The sequence below is a fragment of the Gallus gallus genome, chromosome 3, assembly GCF_016699485.2.
Source record: "Gallus gallus isolate bGalGal1 chromosome 3, bGalGal1.mat.broiler.GRCg7b, whole genome shotgun sequence".
Classification (NCBI taxonomy): Eukaryota; Metazoa; Chordata; class Aves; order Galliformes; family Phasianidae; genus Gallus; species Gallus gallus.
In genome coordinates this window covers 44,803,814-44,825,942 of record NC_052534.1, presented here as the reverse complement: position 1 = coordinate 44,825,942, position 22,129 = coordinate 44,803,814, and the positions used below count along the sequence as shown (strand labels likewise).

Here is a 22,129-nt window from a genome sequence, read left to right as displayed (position 1 = left end):
GATGAAAAGAGCATCTCACCAGCACTTTGGCTGGTACTGCTTTAGCTAGCTCCCAGTGTGCTCTACTGTTTGCTAGAGGCAAGTGAAAACATTTCTTTAGTAGCACATTACCACCTTGTGGAGGAGTTTGATCAGTGCATCTCACTTTCTAAGAACAAGAAGGCTGATCTAAGTCAATTGCCTTCAACACAAGTGAGAGTTTGAATGAATTTTGAGTAGTCTGTAGTCTTCTCTGTACTGGGGAACAGACTGGCACAGCTAAAAGAGATATTCTGACACCATTTAACTATTCTTGGGACAGCTTTTTCAAGAGCACTGGAAATTTTTCATGAGCAGCTAAAATGTTCACTTTACATTAGAACATTGATAGTAATCAACTACCCTAAGTTAACAGATCTAACTGCGTGCAGTTCCTGTGTGAGACTTGGGGTTAGATGGATGTAGCACTCACACTATTACCAGGAGAAGCTAGAGCAATATGCAAGTCTTTAAAATAAACCACTTCTTCCTATGGTCTTCTAACTTTTCCTGGCATAGCTCTATCTTTTGCCAGCATGGAAATCATACAAGCTCTAACTTTCAGTGACTCAAAATTGTTGAAGTACTTTGTACAGTGACAAGAAGACTGCTCAAGGATTTTAGTATTACAGGGAAAACTCATGACATGAATAGCTTGGTGGATGTAAGGCACACTGTTCATGTTGAAATGTATCCAATTTCTAGGTCTACATAATTTGGGTAAGATTTTGAGCTTTGTTCTTCTGCATCACCAAGTTATTGGATACTTCAACTTAAGAATCTTCCAGTGTCTTTGTTGAAACTGTTTTGTTTTTACATAGATGTGAATGGGACCTGGAACACTTTTCTAAGGCAAACAAAACAAGCTTATTCTTCGTGGAGGACAGCTAAGCTGCTCCTTGTCACAAAGTAATGTGGATGCCAGAAGCGTACAAATGGCTTCAAAAATGGGGTTGCACAAATTCATGGAATAAAAATTCGCTGTTAGCTGCTAAATACAAAATTCTATACTGAATCACAAATTGAATCACAAGTCTCTAGAAGCTGGGAAAATATTCAGAGAATGAAGCATCATTATACTCATGCACTCCTCTCTAGACATCAGTAACTGAGAGCTGTCAGAGACAGGGCTCTGGGCTAGATGGATTTTGAGTCTCCTATGACACACCACTTCAATGGCACTGGAAGCAGATGTCCTATGTGTCAGGATACAGCCTATTTGATTCTGTCTTGATGACCATTGATTCTTTTTTATAAAGTAGAGGAGCTTCACTAAGAAAAGTTAAAGAGAAACATGTCTACACGGGTCATAACCTCCTGCATTATCTCCAAAGTATAGTAAATGAACCACGTTATGGTAAGAGATGGGAAAGGTTCCCTTCAGGTTCCCAGCTCCGTCTCAGTCTCTGTGTTCAAAGAATGAGAGGCCTAAATGCCAGCTTCAGACAGAGCCTGCCTGTAGGCGCTGACAGGAGCTGTGCATGCGTAGCTGAGAGCTGGCTGCACACCCTGTCAGCACCTGCTTGCAATCCTGCATCTGCTGTGTTGAACTGCCTGAGGCCTGGGTTAGCTTTACCTCTTAACATCAAGCATGCCAGACATCTGAATTTCAGTGTTTTATTTCCTAGAAGATCAGCCTGGCCATCAAGCAGTGAGACGTTTAGATATTTAGGGGGAACCTCTCCTGTTTCTTGTTGCTGTTGTTCTTTTGTTTTAATCGACTGTGATTGATTAGTCATGGAGAGCAGGAAAACTTCAGTCACTTCAATCTCAAACAGAAATGCCAAGAGAGAAAAACTATTTCCTGTCCACGGCTATAGCTACAATAGCCACAGCATTATGGAACAGCCTAGAGTAATTATCCCCTAACAGCTTCTAACCTAGGCAATCCATTTTTTATTTCTCTAAGCTAAAACATAAATTATCAACAGCACTTTCTCCACAGTCTCTATAAAAACCCTGTCCAAACCCACATGATTTCCTGGCTGGTGCACTGAATACAAGCTGCAAGGCAGCAAGGCTAAAGAAAGCCTTTCAGAGGTGTTCACATTAAATAGCCCCAGAAGCCCACTGGGAAGGGCTTTTCTTTATCAACTGATGGCAGACCTCTGTGTGCTCCTGACAACTCAGCTGCTCTGTCAATCAAAGCATCTGAAATCCACCACAAAGTCAACCCCAGTGGCCAGAGCAATTCATCATGAACATAACTGTTTTGGCTTAGGATTATAATTAGGATCAGCTTAACAAATGTCACTCTTGCTGGGCAAAGGAGAATGATCAAAATGCAACGAGTTGTGGGTATCTCTACCTTTCGGGCCACAGCTCCCTGTGTGCTGAGGAAAGAGCTGCATTCACCTTCGTGGTATTCTTCTTTACATTCACGGCAGAACACAAACTGGAAAATAAACCAAAACACAGAAGTGATAAAAACACATTAGTGATACAGACAGCAGATTACAACCGTGAGAAGTCATATAGCAGATGATCTCTTGCCCTCCTCATCCCATTAAATTCCCATAATCCTCCAAATTGTGCACCTCATGATACAATCTGATCATTAACATGACAGTTTTGCAGTTATTATCATACACTTCTTTGGTGAAATAAAATAAATGCCATTATTAAAAATGAGATTTTGCTACCCGGTCAGCTTAGGGACAAAATCATAGTAGGTACTTCTGAGCGTGTCTCTGCTGTAACGAAATCTATACGAGAAAGGTGGTGGCTGAAACAGGCAGTTCTGCTTTATAGTGTTTGCTAATGGAAGCAGCCTATTCGTACTTCTGAGTCAAATGCATTCTCTACGGAAAACTGTTACTGAATTTACTAGGAGATGATCATTTTATATAAGTTATATAAAACGCCAATTTCTAGAAAATTATAGCCTTGAAATGGACTTTTATAGACTGGTTTAGGAAGTCCACAGTCAGAATGCAATGATAGGTTACTTAGCATGGGTTTCAAGGGACTCCCTCTAGACCCTTGTCAGATTTCTAGCAACTCTTCTGATTTCATCTTCCTTCAATAACATTTTTCTTTACATAAGAGTTTATTCTTTTGCAGATGAATAAAACAATTGCTCCTCTCCCAGTCCGAGCTGCCTCTCCTACCCAAACTGGTTCATATGTATCACATTCAATGCCTTTTTTTAAACTCTAAAATGAAGATATCTGTCTTGACATGTGTCAAAATCTTTGACTCATCACTGCTGCATTAAATTCTGTGTCCTTGCAGGTAAGAGGGAAAGTCAATAATGTAGAACGAGTCTCTCTTCTGCTGTTTTAAAGCCACAGTGTCTTGATGCCAGTCTAGACTCTGAAAGATCTCTCAGCAGTAAGCTGTTCTGACTGGTATTATAAGCAAGACTGATAAAACAGCCTTGATTTTTAGATACAGAGCTGCATTCACTTGTAATGAATAAAGGATATCAGGAGAACATGACACTGGAACATTTGTCTGACACAAATTCCATCTTTTCCAATTTCATTTTGAAGTCTTTCAAACCTTAGTGTCACTTTTCTAAGCGCTACTGAAAATTGTATTTCATTGTCATGCTAACGAAATGATGCTTTTATGAAAAGCAGCATTGTGCAATTCCAAAAGGGTTGAGTCTATTATTCAAAAAGCCAGGGAAATTTGGAGTGAAGAAATGGAGTGAATGCTCTACCTTCCTGAGGTATCAAATCAAATCACTTGCTCGCTCTCTTGCTACTTCTCTCACTATTTTGTCAGTGATTTAAAATGTTTTCTTTTACTCCAGCTGACATTGATCTCTTAATTCCTATGTGCTTCTTAGCAAACAGTAACAATGAAGGCACTTCTGCAAGGCATGCTATATGAAAGGTTGCACTATTACAATACAGTATCGTGCAATTACAACAATTTGCACTCAAAAGTTTTCCTTTTTTGTTGAACACTGTCCAAGCATATAGAGACGTACTATCTCTGAATATCTAATATCTCCAAGATTTGTTATCATTTAGCAATTGAAGTTATGGCCAGGCTTAACTGTGCTTCTTTGGGTATGTCCTATTCTTTTTTTCCTTCCTGAATTTATTTCTTATGAATATGTCTGGCTGAAAACATTTGTCTGAAAGGGCTTTGTATACAATTGCGGTATCACTGCATGATCACAGAATGCCTCAGCTTCCTCTATTCTCTCCAATCCCCTAAAATTGCAGTTTTAAACATTTCATAAATATTAAAAAGGAGGATGTATTGAAGAAAGATTAAAAAAAAAAAAAAACAACACAGAAAACCAGGACATATATATTGCAAAGATATTTCAGCTGCCTCACAATGTAATTTAAGAAGTGCTATTTATTACAACAATAAAATCCACGATCTCATTCTGCATTATTTAAGGATGTGAAATGCATCTGCTCACTAAAGAGGCCACTTTCAATTCTTACATGTAAACAAAAACTCTTCAAGAGCAAGATCAATGTGTTTGCCACCGTTTTCCTCAGAGGCTTGCTCTAGTGGAGGTGTACACACATGTGTAAACTGGGCTCTCCACTAACCATTTTGGATCTTGCAATTAAGCCCACGAGTGACCCTGTCACATGCTTGTGATGAGACAAAGCTTGATTTTTTTTTTTTTCTGTTGAGCCAGGATACTCTTTTCACAACTGATTAGATAATGGATGAGATGTAAAATCAGTTCTGTGGCAAAAGAACACCCCGGAGGCTGATAGGTTTGTCAGAATAAATAGGCATCTCCCAACAGAAACACATTAAGCACTCCTTTTTTTTTTTTTTTATGGCAAAGCATGCATCATAAAGAAAACGCACGTCATTTACAACAAAGAGCAGTTTGTGCTCCATTCGTTACATTCAAACATGAAAAATATTATAAACTTTCAGTAATGAAATACAGCAACCACAAAAATGCTGTCATTTAACTTGTATTTTTTGGCTTCATTAATATTAACTCTGTTATTTTGCCCTTGGAAATAAAAAGATCTAAGTTGTTCATTCAGGATTTAACACTTTTGCATACGTTTAATATTAGAAAGTGTTTAAAAATTACTGTAAGTAGTGCAGTTACTAACAACAGTCACACTTTCCTTCCCTTTATTTACTGAAAAACTGGCAGATTAATATGATAACACAAACTGTTCAAGAACAGTGTATTTAGCACTTACTGTTGTTACCCTTGAAAGATTCTTCAGTTGTAAAACAACTAGCACAAAGAATAAATCCCAAAGGTCCCAAACCTACCCTTAAGGCTTATGCATTAAAATGAGGATTAGCAGGAAAATTCCCACAGCACTTAAGGGATTTGGGCACTGGAAATTAATATAACCTGTGCGCATGCTATTACAGGCTTTGGAATACCTGCAAAAATGCATGAGATAGGTCCAAGCAGAAACCCTGAATCCAAATGATCTCAAAGCAGGAGGTATTAAAAACCTCAACAGGGATCCAGATCCTGTGCTTAAAATCCTCCCATCTCTAAGATCACTCGAACAAAAGGTAAAATCAGTCCAAACTCTGTTCAGTTGAAGGGAATTCGCACCCCAGAGATGGGTGACCTGTGCAAAGTGCCACAACTGGCGTTGAAAGAAACATTGGATGATGGAACTGAGCTACAGACTCAGTCACTCCTGACCAGGCCACTCATTAAGTTTCAAGTTTGGAAGAGAGAGCAGAACGTAGCTCTGATTTTAGAGGAAAAGGAGTTTGTCATTTATATGCTGAGCTGTTTGGTTTTTTTTTTTCTTCTTGAAAACAGGATTTTGCCTTTTTCTTTTTCAAAGATTTGCTTTCTTTTGTATTATGCACCATAACTCTCATTTTCTTGCCTACTGCATATGTCTCAGTTTTCATTTCTAGCAGTGATAATATCTCCCTATAATGCTTGCAAAGCATTCCTGCTAAAATAAGATTTCTTCCAACTTCAATTCAATACTCCCATTCTTGAATCCCTACACAAAGCTTCAAGTTTTGGCTCCCTACTGTTACTTTTAGGTTACTCCTCAACTGAAGGCTCCTTTCTTTCACCTCCTCTTGAGTCTACAACAAAACAAAGGCAAATTTGCTGAGGTAGTCATAGCTGAAGCTTAAGCTGCAGCACTATGGGTGCACTGTTAGGGGCTTCAGTGTACACTGAGAACTCAGGAATGCACCCGGATTTCTTACCAGACTTGTGCAGTCTATATTGACATTTGGGGCTGCCAAGTTTTCCCTCTGACATCTATCGCTATTAGCTAGACAGAGTACAGACTGTGCGTGACACACGGTTTGGCCAAAACAAACATTCAAGTCCAGGAAAGACCAACTAATACCTCCGGTACAGTGTTCTAATGGCCCTTCAAAATCACTCTTAAGAATTCCATCTAAGTTCATCTAATTCAGCTTCCAGCTCCTACTTTCTGCCCACATTTCTCAATTAAAACAGTCTTTCAGTATTTTCTATACTCTTCTTGCAAAAGTACTTATGTATTGTAACTATTATACTTCTGAATTTTCTTCAACATAAGCAGAGAAATTCTGAGTTTCCCCTTCTCTCTCCCCATCCCCAAGTAATATTCATGGCACTTTTCTGGGGACTGGCTTTTGTCATTAATTATATTTGGCTAATGTATGTGTTGTTGCAGTGCTGTATCAGTGAAATCTTTGTATTCATTCTGGGTCGCTGTCAAGTGTTGAATTGTGACAGGTTTCCGATCAGTCCCTATTGAATGCTGCTAGCAATGGTCTGCTGATCATGGACTACTTTCCGTGATCTGTCAGTTTTTAAACCTCAGGACCACTGGCCAGTGAGGCATGCATACTCTGCCACCTGACAGTGATGAGACAATGCTGCTGCACACATCCTAAACATTTCAGCTAGAACTCAGTCCCCCCAAAACCTTCATGGATATATTATGCTGGCGATTTCCTTATCAGCATATTCTGTAGTTTGAAGTTTTGTGTAATTACTTTTTTAATCAAACTTGTAATCTCATCATAGAACGAAATCTGATATGACCTATTCTCACAGTGAATACGCTGATAACCAGACTTATCAAAATTGTTTTTTCTTCTCTGTTCCTCTGCCTTTTTTCTTGATCTTCCTTCACTCATTCAGTGCTGTCTGTCTCGGCCAGTCACTACAGATGAGAATCAGGAAAATTAAAGCTACTGAATGAAGGCAGGATCAACACCCTGATCATAGCGTAAAAGTAGCACGCAAGAGAGGCAAAGGTCTCTCAGGACTATGACCATATGAATGAAGAAAAATCACAGATCCATCACCTTCCATTTAAAATGCAGGGATTACAACTTTTATTTTGCTTTTCCAGGAATATGTGCATTTCAGGAAATCAATCTTCAAAATCTCCACCCACTCTTTTCTCTAAAATCAAGTCCCCTCACACCTCTAAACAAAACAGAGGAGCACTACGTTACAACCACAATTCAAGCTAAAGGTGAAATAAACCACAGGTGACAGCAGTTAACCTTGTAATTTAAAGAGCTGTCAGAAAATGCATGTGGAGAGCTACTGTAATAGAAATAAAAAGTATATTTAAAAAAGAATACGAGGGAAGCAATGCATTATCTAACACATATGTGGAATTAGGTAGACTCATTTTCAAATTTAAACACATTTTTGGTTATATATTACACATCAAAGGAAAAAAATTATCATTCCATGATACTTGTATGGCTTTGAATTTCAGAGCATTGAAGCATCTTGGAACTGCAAGTGAACCTCACCCTACTCCCATGAAGCAATAAAGCTCTACTACTTCTACTTTAGTGATTGGTGTCTAATTTGTAAAACCCCTTAGTCATAAAACCTTAAAACGCGATGACGTCAATTAAACTGATGTGAAAACCTGAATGTCACTGAGGACAGACTCCAAAAAGACCAGCTCAAGATCACAAAGCAGCACTGTGAGGGAGAACATTTCCAATTTTTAAGCATTGGACACCCTGCAAATAATCTCAGATCACTACTCAAAAGAACCACACCCCGTTTTCATACGGTCAAAACTCAGCCTAGTAGAAGGAAAGTATCCGTGATATGTTTTTTTTTTGTAAATGAAAATAACACGGGGGAGAGCAAATAAGTAGACATCAACAACTCAGAAACTCCTGCAAGTTCCAGCCAGCAATTTTTAAAGCTGTATAGAGCAAATCTATGGTTGTTTGTTTTTTCAGATCAGACTAGCAGGACTTTTTAAACTGTATATATATATGTATATTTTACCTTGAGAGTGATTGATTTATGGAATAGTAATGGAAATAAAACAATGGAAAAGCAAATAATTCCTTCTTGTCACCAGGCAACACGATCAACTGGCCAAAAAAAGTATTTAAGAATGCAGAAGGATACAAGGCACAAGGTTCAATTCTGAATAAACTTTTGCAGTCAAATCATAGGCTGCTGATTGGAGCAAGGATTTATAGAAAAAAATATGAGTATGCTTTAAGGGAAATCAAAGCGATAAAAGAGTCCCATATAGATTGGCTCTGCCAATAAAACTCAATGTCATCCCTCTTTATTGTGCATTTCTGTTCAAAAAATATAGCTTTCAATTGCACTTTACAAAGTATGAGTTATAATCCCATATTGAGTGATACACAGCTAGAGAAGAGTTCTTCTTGGTGGAAAAGCATGCCCTTTCTGCAAATAAGGCTAATGGCACCCTGGGCTACCTTAAGCAAGTATTTCTGGTAGGTTGAAAGAGATGATCTTTCCCCTCTACCGAGGGCCTGTGAGTCCAGTTCTGGGATCTCCAATACAAGAGACGTGGAGCTACTGGAGCAAGTCCAGTGAAGGGCCACGAAGATGATGGAACATTTCTGCTATGAGGAAAGGCTGAGAAAGCTGGGACTGAGTAGGCTTGAGGGGATCTCATCAACGTCTACAAATTCCTGAAGGTATTTATAGACAAAGAGGATGGAGCCAGGCTTTTGTCAGTGGTGCCTAGTGCCAGCTACGAAATGCTTTTTCAACACAGTCACCACCATTAGCTATGCATTTCACCAGCAATGAACAAGAGCCTGCATTCCATCTGCACCAGAGGAGGTGATCTGCTGTTGCTTTCGCCACTGCTGAAATGCACCACCCACCGCCTCACTGTGCTCACATCCACTGGTTGGTTTCCATCAACATTCAGCATGTGTTGATTAATGTCAGTAGGTACCATTTTTTTCACATGGAGAAGTTCAGTTCCATACTTTGCTTCATCCACACTTCTGTGTCAGACTGCCCCTCTGCTGCTGTCTCTCATACAGCAACAACATGTAAGGGATACTGGTGGGAAGGTTCGACCTCTACTGCCATACCACTGACATCCGCCTCTGACATTGCTGGCCAGCATAACAAAATAGAAGGCATTGCTTTCGGAGCAGCCCTTGTACATATACTCTTATTTTGAATAAGAAAGCAATCTGATTCTTGGCTGAAGTTCAAATCTTCAGAAACAACTACAAAGCTTTTTTTTTTTTATTATTATTTATTTTTTTACTTTGAAACAGTGTACTTTATTACTTATTTCCATCTAAAGTCAGTCAGCCCTTAAAAAACAACTACAAACACAAACTAAACAAAAACCACACAACCAAATGTCACACTCCTTGCTGTGCCACCGCTGTGAACCACACATTTTAGATACTGAACTGACTTTGCCTCTGGCACTTCTATATCCAGCACTGAGTGTGAGACCACCAGCCACATGCCCTATCTTTTGCTACGTTTTGAACTTACAAGCAATAACCTTTTAAATCAGAATATTTACCATCTGCAGCAGCTACATGAACTTGGGATTTGTGGCTTTGCCAATTGTCAGTTACAGAAAACCTGCAAATACGACAATGAAGATAAATGCCACAGTAGAAAAAGCATCCATTTTTAATGACACCTGTTTTAACAGATATAATGCAACTGAAAAGCACAGTAGTGCTCACAGAGTAATTTTGGTCTTTTTCCTTACAATAAAGAACACTCTCTTACTATTCATATTTCATCTAAAATTAAACCTTTGTGAGGTGCATGACAATCTGTCAAAACATGGTATCAAACATATAGCTGCAGTTTCTGTGTAGCTTTTGCAATCTAAAGGCAATTTACCATCAATATTATAAGAAGCAATTTTCTATAAACATTAAAAGCTTTAAGTGTAGGTCTGCATCAAAATGTCTTAGAGATTTCAGTGTTTTTCTTTTGAATCTAAAAGTGAAAGCCTCTCTCCTGACTTCCCCAAAACAACCCACGGGCTCATTGCCTCAGGTCTAGATGGCAGCAAGCACATGCGGAGCCTCTGCAGTGAGTGATGGTGAGTCGGTGTCTGCAGACAGACAGACCTTCCTGGAGCTTGCCTTGCATCAGGCTGCATTAACCTAGGGATAGCCTGGTGACGCAGGCAGACAACCTCTCCCAGACCTCCCTGGATTTTCTGTTTGCTGATTTATGTGGAAATCTCCTGTCTGAAATGCCCTATGGCATGCTCTGTGGGCTGCCAAGGACAGAACAGAAGTAGGAAGCTGAGAGGAGCCCAGGTACTTCTCTCAGAAGAAATGCACGGCTTTTACTGTGAGCAGAACAATCCTGTACCCTGGAGCACTGGGAAGAGAAGCCCAGACAGATGCTGACCAAGCAACCCCTGGAAAAGGAAGCCAAATAAACTTAAAAGCAGATACCTACAGCAGCAGGCTGATAAATACAGCAAGATGCTCCTGTCCCTAATATTCACCTCACCTGTGTGAGAGCTCCCAAAAGCAGATGAGAGAGCCGGGCTTCCAGTTTGCCATACTACAGGTACAGCAACAGGGAAAATTATACTTATCTTGAGGTGCTTCTAGAAAGTGTGAGACAAAGCATTCTATAACATGTAGAACAGCATATCTTTTCAAAGTATGTTTTACTGCAGAAGATGTAGCACACTACATGCATGATGTCAAAAATCAACTTTTTGGGAAAAAAAAAAGGTGGTTGGAAACTACATTAAAAAATCATTTCAAGTCTGGAAAAGATGTTATTGCTGAATGCACATATCTGTTCACAACAAATGTCACAAAGAAGTAATTTTACTGCTTGTGGCTTTAGCTCTGCCTGTAGCAGCTTTGGAGCTCAATTAGTACCCCCTCGCACAGTAAGACAAACCTATTTCCCTATGATAATACTGCTGCTATGCATACATGCCCTGCAAATGTGAGCATCCAGCTGCACACTGCTGTGTGCAAACAGACCTGGAATTCTGATGGATTCATTAACATGGTTCTTGGAATGAACTACTGAAAATGAAGGTTGGGAAGTTGATGAGAGTTAAGCAATAACCTGGTGCCTAATTCACACCAAATTACAACAGAAATCAGGCCCTACCTTCCTCTGAATTCTTTTTAAAAATCTCTGCATAACCTCAGCGCCCCATCCATTCCACTGTGTTCCTGAAGCCACCCAGAAGAAGCACGTATTCGTTCACCTCCTGATTGTCAGGTTTAATCTAAATAATAATAATAATAATAAAAGAGAAAAATAATGTAAAAAAATTCACCTAGCAGTACTGAAAATTTTCCAGAAGATGGCAGGAGTGAAACAGGAATCAACGCAGACAAGCTTTGCTAAGCTCTTGAGATTGAAGAAGATTCTGAAAAAATCAGTCAACAGCTAAGATCCAGTCCAGGTTAGTAACAGCTGATACATGCAAAACTAGTCCTGACATGACAGTCTCATAAAGAAGAAATGGTATTCAGCTGCACTGAAACTCATAAAAAGGAGCAAGGGGCACTCCTTGCTTCAAGGACATCGCATCTTATTTCTCTTGAATTTGGCAACAGCTGAAGCTCCATAAAAAGAACATAAATACGACAATCTAGGAAATAAAATAGCATAAATAATGTATCTCAGATAACTATGGTGTTGCTTTAAGCATTTTATTGGCTCTACATTACCTCCTATGTGTATCAGTTCCTTTTTACAACTATATGTAGACAACACAGCATACGTGCCAGGCAGAACAGAAAATGATGAACAAATCTCTCTTGTAAGGGAACACCTAGCTTCTGCACAAGGCTCCAGTGAGAGGGCATTTCCTCATCGTCACTGGATTAAGCATGGTATGAAGATCTGTCTCTGAGAGAAATTATTTCTTTAGGGGGTGGGTAGAGGGAAGGAAGGAGGGCGACCGTAAACCTCTATTCTGCTTCTAGTGACAAAATCTAAGAGTAACTGAAACTGCAATCAGCAAATGCAACCCATGCTCCTTTCAAGACTCAGCTCAAGAACTGACCATGGATGTGCACGCAGCTGTTCAAATACAGAACACGAATACTACAATAAATAAATAAGCATCTAATAATCTAATTAGCATTAGATTATTCTAATTAGAGATATTTCTAAGATGGAATAATGACACTGAATGACACAGAGAAACTTTGGGCAAATTTCAAACACAGGTGAAAACTTGGTGTTAAGCCTTGGTCTAATGTTAGATGTAGCAAAATTACACCATCATCATCTCCAAGCTCTGAAGGATAAATTTAGAATCAGGCTTTGCAATGCAAAGTCATCTGAGAAGTGTATAAACTAAAATAAAAACTTGTTTAGAAGAGAAACAAGAAAGAAATTGAAGCAAATGTTGAAAACCTTCAGTTCTGGTTCTCCTGAATGGGGCATCATCTGTGCAAAATGTTCTGTAAACACTGCTGGAGAAAGCATTGGGATAATGATGAAAACATCACGCTTCATCTGTCAAGGAAGAAAAGCAGGTAGTTTCTCAAGAAGCACGGCTTGCTGATCAAAAACCAATGATAGATGGGCTGGTTCATGCCAGGAGTCCCTTGTTACAACCCAGAGCACCTGTTAAGGATCCTTCAATTTATACGCCTTGTTTTTAGTGCAAAGGCTAGTTATGTGGTTTCAAGTTATTTTCTTCTGAAAAAAAATGAAGTTTTTTAATAGCTACACAGTTTGTGCTAATGGTGTTCACAGAGCATATATCTAGTCGATACTGTGACTTCTTGTCTGACCTTTCAAACAGATCCTTTTCTGGTTTGTTAATCATAGAATTTTTTTTGATCGATTATGTAAACTACCAAAAATGACCCTCGAAATGTGAGCTCAGGATGCTAGCTGGTTTACAGGGAAGCAAACCTAGTGTGGTACCTGTCTATGCATCCTTTTGATGAACCACACAATAAACATTTTAGCAATAGGAATTCCATATTCAGAATATGGAATATAGGTTCTATACATACCAATCACCTTCTGTACGGTTTAAACAAGCATGAAATCTAACAAGGCATCAAGAAATGCATGTTACTTTCAATATAGATGCAGAGTTCTCCAGCTTTTCGCTCTCTGAACATCTATATGATTTACCAGTAAAGACCACAAGATCTTGGACGGTTGTACAGAAGTCTTGACACATACAGGTATAGATGTGCAGTGCACTCCTAGGACACAAAACTGCCATAAACCCCACTGCAAGTAAATACATAATAGAAGACTACAACTTGGGCAAACATCAGATAGCATTAAGCCAAAGCCCTTGCTCTTCACCCTTTTCTTGCACAGTCAGCAAAGCAGATGTAAGACTTAGAACCCAGGGAAACAAGCATCTGCACATGCTCTAGTTCAGAAGGACCACTCCAAGCTGTAACTTTTGCACAACATGGAAGTAGAACAGACCTCAGTATAAAAATATTTTATGCTTGATTAAAATGCATCTGTAACTCTGTCTTGATGCAGAAGATTCACTGCAAGGAGACAAATCACAGTGTGTCTGACTAAAAGTGTTGGAAGGAGCAAAGGTTTCTTGACATCAGGATAGCTTGAATCAGTCCCTCCAGATACCACTAGGTGATCCTGAAGACTTCTGACATGTCTGCTTTTAAGAAGAACTCTGAACTAGCACAGCTTAATGACAGAATTAATGACCACAGTACTAATGATGTATTCCTTTAGAATAAACATGCATGGCATTTATTTACTATTTCTAAGAAACAGATTTGGTAGGGCTTATTGTTTGCTTTTAACAACAAAATTGAAAAATTCATCTTCTGTGATAATTATCTTGCATTCTGATGATCTGATTATATGTGAAATTGCTTGCTAATCTGGCCAGATCATGGAAAGGGGTACGGCTCCATTTTCTCCAGCAGAGCTATATTAATTTATAGCTGCTCAGAATCAGGGCCTACCTGCAGGTTTCTGACATCTACTATATGAATTCATACAGTTCTGTGTCATCAAGAGTCACTAGACAAGCAGAGCACACATCTCAATATTTTTCATTTGAGACATTTCACTGCAGTAATTCACCTCCTTCTGGGCCACCCTCTCTCATTACTCTTCAAATGCATTCCATCCATATTCTTTTTTCCCTCATTTCTCTGGTTACATTTACATCTTGACTCTCTTCACAGCACCCCTGAAACAAAATTCAAGCTCTTCTCTTTTTCTTTTCATTAAAAAAAAAAAATCTTTTCTTCCATGCCTTTAAAGCCTCACTGTCATAAAGCAAGTTATTAAAATTTCTCTTCATTTTTTCTCCCTCTCTCCAAATATCTTCAATTTCTTTTTATTCATACCAGAAAGCAGCCTCTCAGATTGCTCTGGACCATAAAAACAGCCTCATAATCACTTAATAAATGCAATAATATGCTTGTAACAACAATAACAATGTTATTATATCAACATTGACAAGAATAATACTACTGTCTAACATATGGTGTATCATTTCTTCCTCTCACCCCCTTCCCTAATCTCAATGGGCTCTAAAGCAGTCACACCTGGAAGCCTTCCAGCTATGAAACCACATGACTTTAGAGCGCTCATGGGGTAGGAACAAAAAAGTATGTGTTTGAAGACATTCACATTTCCCACCTCAGGAGGCATCCTGAAGGCACTATATGCAAATCAGACAATGGTAAGTATAGTATCATCCTAAAAAGAAGAAAATTAATTGAGGGGAGGGGGAAGACGGAGAGAGAGAGAAGCTTTGCTTTTTTTCTACCTAAAACTTAGCCTGAGGAAATTATTAGTCTGTGTCTATTTCCTCTACTTGAACATACGTGCCTGTGGTTCAATTCTGTCATTAATTATGATATTTTGGCCTTTTGAGTTTTTGAATAAATCAAAGAAAAAATATACCAATGGATCACAGTTAAATAGCAATATACCATTTACTTTGAAATAATAATAATCTGGTGGAAAATTCTTTTTTTTTTCTCCTTTCCTCTAAAAATGTGACTTTCTTTGCTTCTGAGAATTTAATGCAAAAAGAAAAAAGGAAATAGGCACTCTTAGTGTATGACTCCACTGTACTTTTGTTCTTCTGCTTCAAAGGCAACCTGCCAGCTCACACAGAAAACAAAGAGAGGTTACTACTGCAAACTGTATTAAAAGCACTCAACAATAATGGATGGCCTCAAACCACTACATCTCCCAGTCGTCTTATTGCAGTATTTGGGGGCTATTACTGTAGCTTTTTATTAAATAAGGATCATTAGTAAACCTTGTTTGATTCTTATGTTGTGCTACTTTTATGGAGTATGTTTACTGAAGCTGTGTGCCACAACAATGCTCTACAAGCTCCTTCTGACTTCCATCAGATTACTGAATACGCAAAAGGTCAGAATTTTTCTATAAGCAGCAAAACAAAAAGAAGTAGCGCTTGATTGCTTGTACTAAAGTGGAAAAATCAGGTTTGTCAAATGGAGAAAGACTTTAATGTATTTCTGTATGTTGTAATAAGTGCAGGAGGATTTCACTGGAGAATCAAGTGTGCATCACGATTCTCAGCTGCAATATGAGAAAATTGTATTTCATGGAAACTTGAAAGATATTAAAGGAAACAGTTTGATTTACAATTCAAATTATCTGTATTTTCCATTAACAAAATGTGTTATTTTTTTTCAAATTCAAAATGGTCCAGAACTTCAAAGCTCTAGTTCTAACAGCAACATTTTGTTTAATCTCATGCTTGAGGAACAATTTAGAAACTAAATCCATGCTTATGTTTACCTCATTTCATAGAGCCTCTACTCAGGGATTCTGGAACTCAAGGAGTCAGTATCCAGTTCCAGGAATATGGTTTGTGCCTGTTCCTTCTTAAGGTAAAATCAGAAAGTCAAAATTAACAACTATTTCCACTAGCTTGTCCAGCATCCTGGATTCTTGAATTCACTACCTAGCCATCTGCTCAATACACACACATCAGCAGAATTACACAACACCTTTTCCTGATGAAAACACAGACAACCTTCCAAAAAGGAAATAATATTACATAATACAAAAGCATGATTTTACGTATGTATAATACAGGCCACCTGGACTAGCAATATCACAACAGATGTAATTAAGGAATTATCTTTCAAATCACAGAATAATGCACACATTTGGTATTTTTTTGAGAAACCTTCATTTAAAGAAAATGTGTTTCCCTGATTTTTAAAGATATCATCGTTTCTGTGGGATGCACTTAAAGGTTTTATTCTTAGGTAATGACGGCTAAGAATGTGTACACACAGCAGTATACAAGGATTTAAGACGTATAATTCTAAGAGAGCAGTATCTAATAACTGAGAGTAGCAAGCTAGGCATTAGGTCCATGTTAAGAATGACCTTCAGTTAAGCCATTTGGATAACCTCACTGAAAAGATCTTTTTATTTAATGCAACTTATCTAAGATCTTGCATTAGAAATATAAAATGCCAATTAATTGAAACACCTGCTTTCTTCTGTGAGGCCTTCCCAACAGTTAGGGCATTTTTGCACATGATAATTGAGAAGTCAACCTACAGCCAATCTTTGTAAATTTTGTTTTACTAGTGTCTTCTGTACTGAAATTATTTCTTAAGTGAGAAAATAATTTGAAATATTGGTGGTGGTCTTGGTGTTGCTGTTGGGCCATCACAGCACACTAGCAGCTCTGCACTTAAAATCTATCTGCAATTGTATGGATTTTCAAAGAAAACCAGTACTAACCTGATCCTTTTCTTGACTTCGGTCTAAGTGCCTTTCTATTATACACATTTGATACACAATGGATGTGCATCTTAGCACTGAACTGTAGACAATGGGAAAGCTATAAACATATAAAAGTAGCATTTCTGCTAAGACCCTGACAGTAAGCTTGTCCATCAACTGCAGAAAATGTAAGGCTTAACAAGATGTGTGGTACTGCGAGATAACGCATGCCTTGGGGGTGTTGTGAAGTATGAGGCAGAAGCAAATGCTTTTAGTGACCCGCCAGTGTTATCTTACAGTAACATACACACCTTGGAATAGCCTAGAAAATTATAAAATAGCCCCAAACTCACAGAAAACTAAATATATTATTTTAATTTAACAGCTAAACAAAAGAAATGAGGTACATAATAATTAATTGGCCAGTAAAGAGCAAATAGCTTATGAAATGTTTCATTTCTGAACTGCTGAGGAGAATAATAGGCAGGGTCACAGGTGAATGAAATAAAATGTCATGTACATTCTTCATGCTATTCAAGCATAGCAATTTCCCCAAAAGGTTCTTCATTAAAACAAAAAATGAAATAATGGAAGAGATATTTTGGAAAGAATTCTCAGGTACGTTAATATTTCCCAAGACAAACTCCTATATATAGTTCTGATTGGCATTTGGAATGCCACGGTTACTTTACTGAACCATATTACAGCTCCATTTAGAATCAAATTTTGTAGTCTTTAAGTTTATTCCTGTAGATATCTATAACTAAAATTATCCAGTATCTCCAATAATATTTACATCATACAAAATTTAGTGGGTTTCCATTTTCTAGCATAGAATCCTTTTCTAAATCACATCCCAACACTCAACATTATTTTCAACACACCTACTTTTAAACAACAATAAGCAATTTACCACTTTGCCCTGAAATACTGCAGTCCCACGTAATGGTCAGCAAGTATATGGGACTACTCCAGATTTACAGGGCTTTGCCTTTTGTATCTGTGGTAAATACCAACCAAAACATGCAACCTGTCCAGCTATATCAGATATAGGTATTAAGGTATATTATAATAGTAAGTTCCAGGTCTCTCTTGCAGCAATCTTTCAAAAATGCAGTCAACAAATTTTCTTAGCCATATTCTTTAAAAACAAAAAAAACCCTTTCATTATCTGGATGGGCAATCAATTACAGATAAAATGTTTGCTGCAACAGTTGTGCAAGAATGGATTGCAACTCAACTTTTGAAAGTGTCTTACCAGACTACTTGTCTCAATGTCTTCATGAAGCAGTGATTTCCATATTAGCAAATCACTTCACATTCAAGAGAGACTTCCTCTTGCATTTCAGTTGAGTAACTGTCTTTTAAAATTCATAAGCAAGATGATGAAAATATAGCTTTGATACAAGGGCACTCGAATGAACAAATACCTCAACATAAAAAGTGCGTAACAGACAGACTGTACAGTCTCTTAAAATCTTCTTTTAGCTGTAGGGATAAACCCATCCCTAATATTTGTCCTGTTATTTCATGTGATATAATTTACTGAATAGTAAATTTGCTGAAAAGCAGTACTTTGCTCAAGAGGCAAGATCCCTGCAGATAGGTGATATCTTTTACTGGGCTGGTCGATACAGTTGGAATACCAGACAGGGTCTTGTGTCATAAACATTCCTCAGTTCGATCCAACAACAAAATGTTCCCAGGAATGAAAAAAATTAGGAAAGCTTTTCTGCAAGCATTAGCAACGAAGAAGATAGTTTTGCAGACATTTGTATAATGAGTTTGAGAGATCATATGGATTTTGTGGTGTTTAATCAGGCTTGAGCTCATAATACAGCTTAGGAATTTTGAAAGACCTCTCTCTCATTTCTAACCCACTACTCAGGAGCTGGACTCAATGAACTTGTATGGGCATCTTCCAACATGGGATATTCTATGGCTCTGTGATTCCACCTGTTCATGAAATTGGAAATATGTTGTAATTTATGGTTAAGTGGAAATACATATGATAACATACGGTTAAAATTGGCCCATAGGTTCAAAAGGTACTAAATGGGCGTGAAAGATCAACAAAGACATAGAAATAGCGCTACTGCATTAGACTTACTTATTTCCATGCAGAATCAGGATAAAAAAAAGTGAGCCTGCTTCATGCTTTCTGACAAAGTGAGTCTGCTGATAAAGGGGGAACACGAAGGTGGAGTAGGTGCACAGTGATGAGCACAGGGTAAGGACTTACATAATAGAAAACGGAGCAATGTCTCCCATTGTTAAATCTGCTCCATTCTGTACTCTCTATATCACTTTCTTTCATGCTCCTGTAACTCTCTATCCTTTTTCTGCTGTATGTTCTGAAAGGCACAGAGATATCTTTTAAAGTCCCTCAATAGGTTTTTGGTAACCTATTTTATGAGATCATTAGCCTCCATATTATTCCTAAAAGTTCTTCATTATGCTTTCATCTTTTGATTTTCACATTACTTAGTTTCTTTTTTTTTTTTTTTTTGCTGTCTGTGCATGTGAAGAAAGAGATTCACCTACATCTAGGTTAGCTTTTTGTATTCCAATCCCAAACACTTTCAACAGAGTACTATAAAGTGTTTTTCTTTCATGGAAATAAAACTGTATATTTCTCAACAATTTAGCCCTTAAATATTGGAAACTTGTTATCATTTTGGTTGTTCTGCTTTGCTCCTTTTTTCAAGAGCGATTATACCCCAAGGCACAGGGCAGGGGTTATAGCATTTTTACACAATTTAACTGGTGCCTTACGTAACAGCAACATCTCCTCCCAGGCTTTGCTTCACTTTGTTTATCCTCACAAAATAATCTAGCATCTGATTTGCTTTCAGCGTTGCAGCTGTATTTTAGACCAAAGGCTGTAGGGACTTTTCTATAAAAATACTCCCATTTTTTTCCCCCCTGATTTTATGTATAATTGTATAATCACTATTCTGTGCTGGAATTACTTATTTAATTTTTTTTTTTTTTTTTTTTTTTTTTTTTTTTTTTTTTTTGTGAGTGCTTACTCACAAGGTATCTGAATGTTGTTTCCTTTGTTGTTTCCTTTCAATCTCCCTGCTGATACACTTGTGGAAAGACAACACCACAGTGCTCACACCACTGCAGCTGTTTCCAAGAGAATCTTGATATCCCAAACAAATGTGAGCTTGCAGACACAAGTCATCAAGAAATTCGCAGTTATAAAGATTAAAGCAAAAAATAAGCTTTTACTCATGCCATTATTAACTGCTGTAAGCCATGAATCATCTGTGTCTGTGTTTTAACGTATGAAGAGTCACAGCAAGAGATGACGAAACATTAACATTTTAAAGATATATGTTTTATGGTTTATTTATTGATCAGGCTATGATTTGATACACTACAACACTGAATGCAGATGAGGGCATTGGCAAATGTACACAGTAGAAAGGCAAACGCATAGTCCATTTACCATGCATAAAAAACGTATAATAAATACATACCTAAGGACAGAAATATACCTATACAGATGGAAAATACTTTCCTATTTCTGTCATGCTTATTTGCATGAAAAAGTGGGGCAGTTCAGCTTCATGGCTTTTATAGGTCTAGCCATAACATACGGTAAGAGCGCATCACTATATGGTTAGGAAAAATGCCTGTTGAGTTCAAAAGACCTCAAGTCAATTGGGATTTTTTTCTGTAATTACCATTTTGAAATAATTAATCTCCACAGTGTTTGTCTTTCAATATTCTTACGAGGACCATATTTAAGTAAATAAATGAAATGTACTGGAACCAAATCTAATCACTGTGGAGATGTTTTCATATCCTTTGCACACAGTGGAACCATTCATTAAAACAGACAACATTTAGGGCTATGCACCTATGCAGAGGACACACCTCTGGTGCATTTTTGGGAAGGGGCCCATGTGCAGGATCCTGCAGCTTCAAGTGCAGTGGGCACAGCCAGGACCCACCCACAAAACCTCAAGATAGGTTCCATCTCAGGTCTAAATCATGTCTTAATTATGCCTCTCACATTACCCTCCTTGTTTCAGTGATAGCTATCTTCACAGATCCAAAGAGTTACTGAAGAGAGAGATGTATGAGAGGAAAGCTGGAAAAAGGACTTCAGCCTCCTGACTCTGCAGACATTTTCAGCCCAATGTTTGTCGCTCTTTCAGAAATGTATCTGGGTTTCCCAAGCAAGCAAAGGACTGTTAAAGGGAGTACCTTTAAACACTCTTCTCTCCTACTGTTTCTGTTTAAAAGAACATGGTGCTGGTGTGTATTTCAGGCTAGATCCAATAAAGAATCTAGGTGCAATGAAGTTAAATACTTAAAGTTCTGGAATGAAATTCAGGATCTTGTGCACTTACAGCAATTTGATTTAGGTGTTTCAGAGCAGCACAGAGCTGCTGACAGAAAGAGGTGTTGTTAGCTCTCAGGGCCTATAAAGTGTCCAGAGAGGTCTACCAGGTAGACTAATTACTTGAGCTTGGACCTGCACTGAAGTGAATAGGTGGTATTTTGCAGGTAGACATAAAACAGAGTGAACAGCCTTTTCTTGTTTCTTTCTTTCTTTCTTTTTTTTTTTTTTTTTGCAATGCAAGTATGGCATGAATGGAATTCCACTGGTATATATACAAGGAGCCATCACTCATCATCCTAGATGGAAATCTGCAGCAAGATGAGAAGATGAGTTTGTAAATGACACTATGTTGTTCAGAGGGGTGAGGACAAAAGATGTCTGTGAAGAACTGAAGAAGCATACAAAACTTCATGATTGGATGATAAAATGGAAAGTTAAATTCAGTGTATATTCTGTGGCTTTTCACCTTCATCTAATACGAGATTTAGGAGCCATCAAATGAAGATAGTAGGAATGAAGCTCAAAGCAGTTGGCTAGGAAGTAAGCAGTTCTCAAGGCTGTGGGCAATACATTGTGAATCTGATTGCCAAAGGATGTTAAGCATGCTAAAAAATCTACACCTCAACACAGACTGGTTGCGTACATGGAAAAGAAAGCCAACAGAAATAATTACAGGCTCATACATCTCAGGGAGCCTCTTCAGTGAAAAGCTGGAGTCAGGGAAGTTATAAAAGAACCTACTGGAGTTACTTGCACTGCTCCTATTTCTCCTGGACACCTATATGTAACTGCTTGGTGATAGCAGATGGGTTTGGAGAGCCCCAGGCCTGGCACAGCATGGCCCC

At 38.1% G+C, this 22,129-nt stretch overlaps 1 protein-coding gene across 4 annotated transcripts in view; it reads right to left on the bottom strand.

Annotated features, from left to right (window-relative positions):
• PARK2 (parkin RBR E3 ubiquitin protein ligase) overlaps positions 1-22,129 on the bottom strand; it is a 680,874-nt gene that overhangs the window by 15,505 nt on the left and 643,240 nt on the right. For all 4 annotated transcript variants that reach the window (XR_005858705.2, XM_419615.8, XM_040698150.2 and 1 more), the window contains one exon: positions 2,327-2,413. Coding sequence is in view for 3 of the 4 variants with exons in the window: in XM_419615.8 (XP_419615.4) it covers positions 2,327-2,413 (87 nt within the window). In the remaining variant the exon portion in view is untranslated. The remainder of the gene's footprint in view (positions 1-2,326; positions 2,414-22,129) is intronic.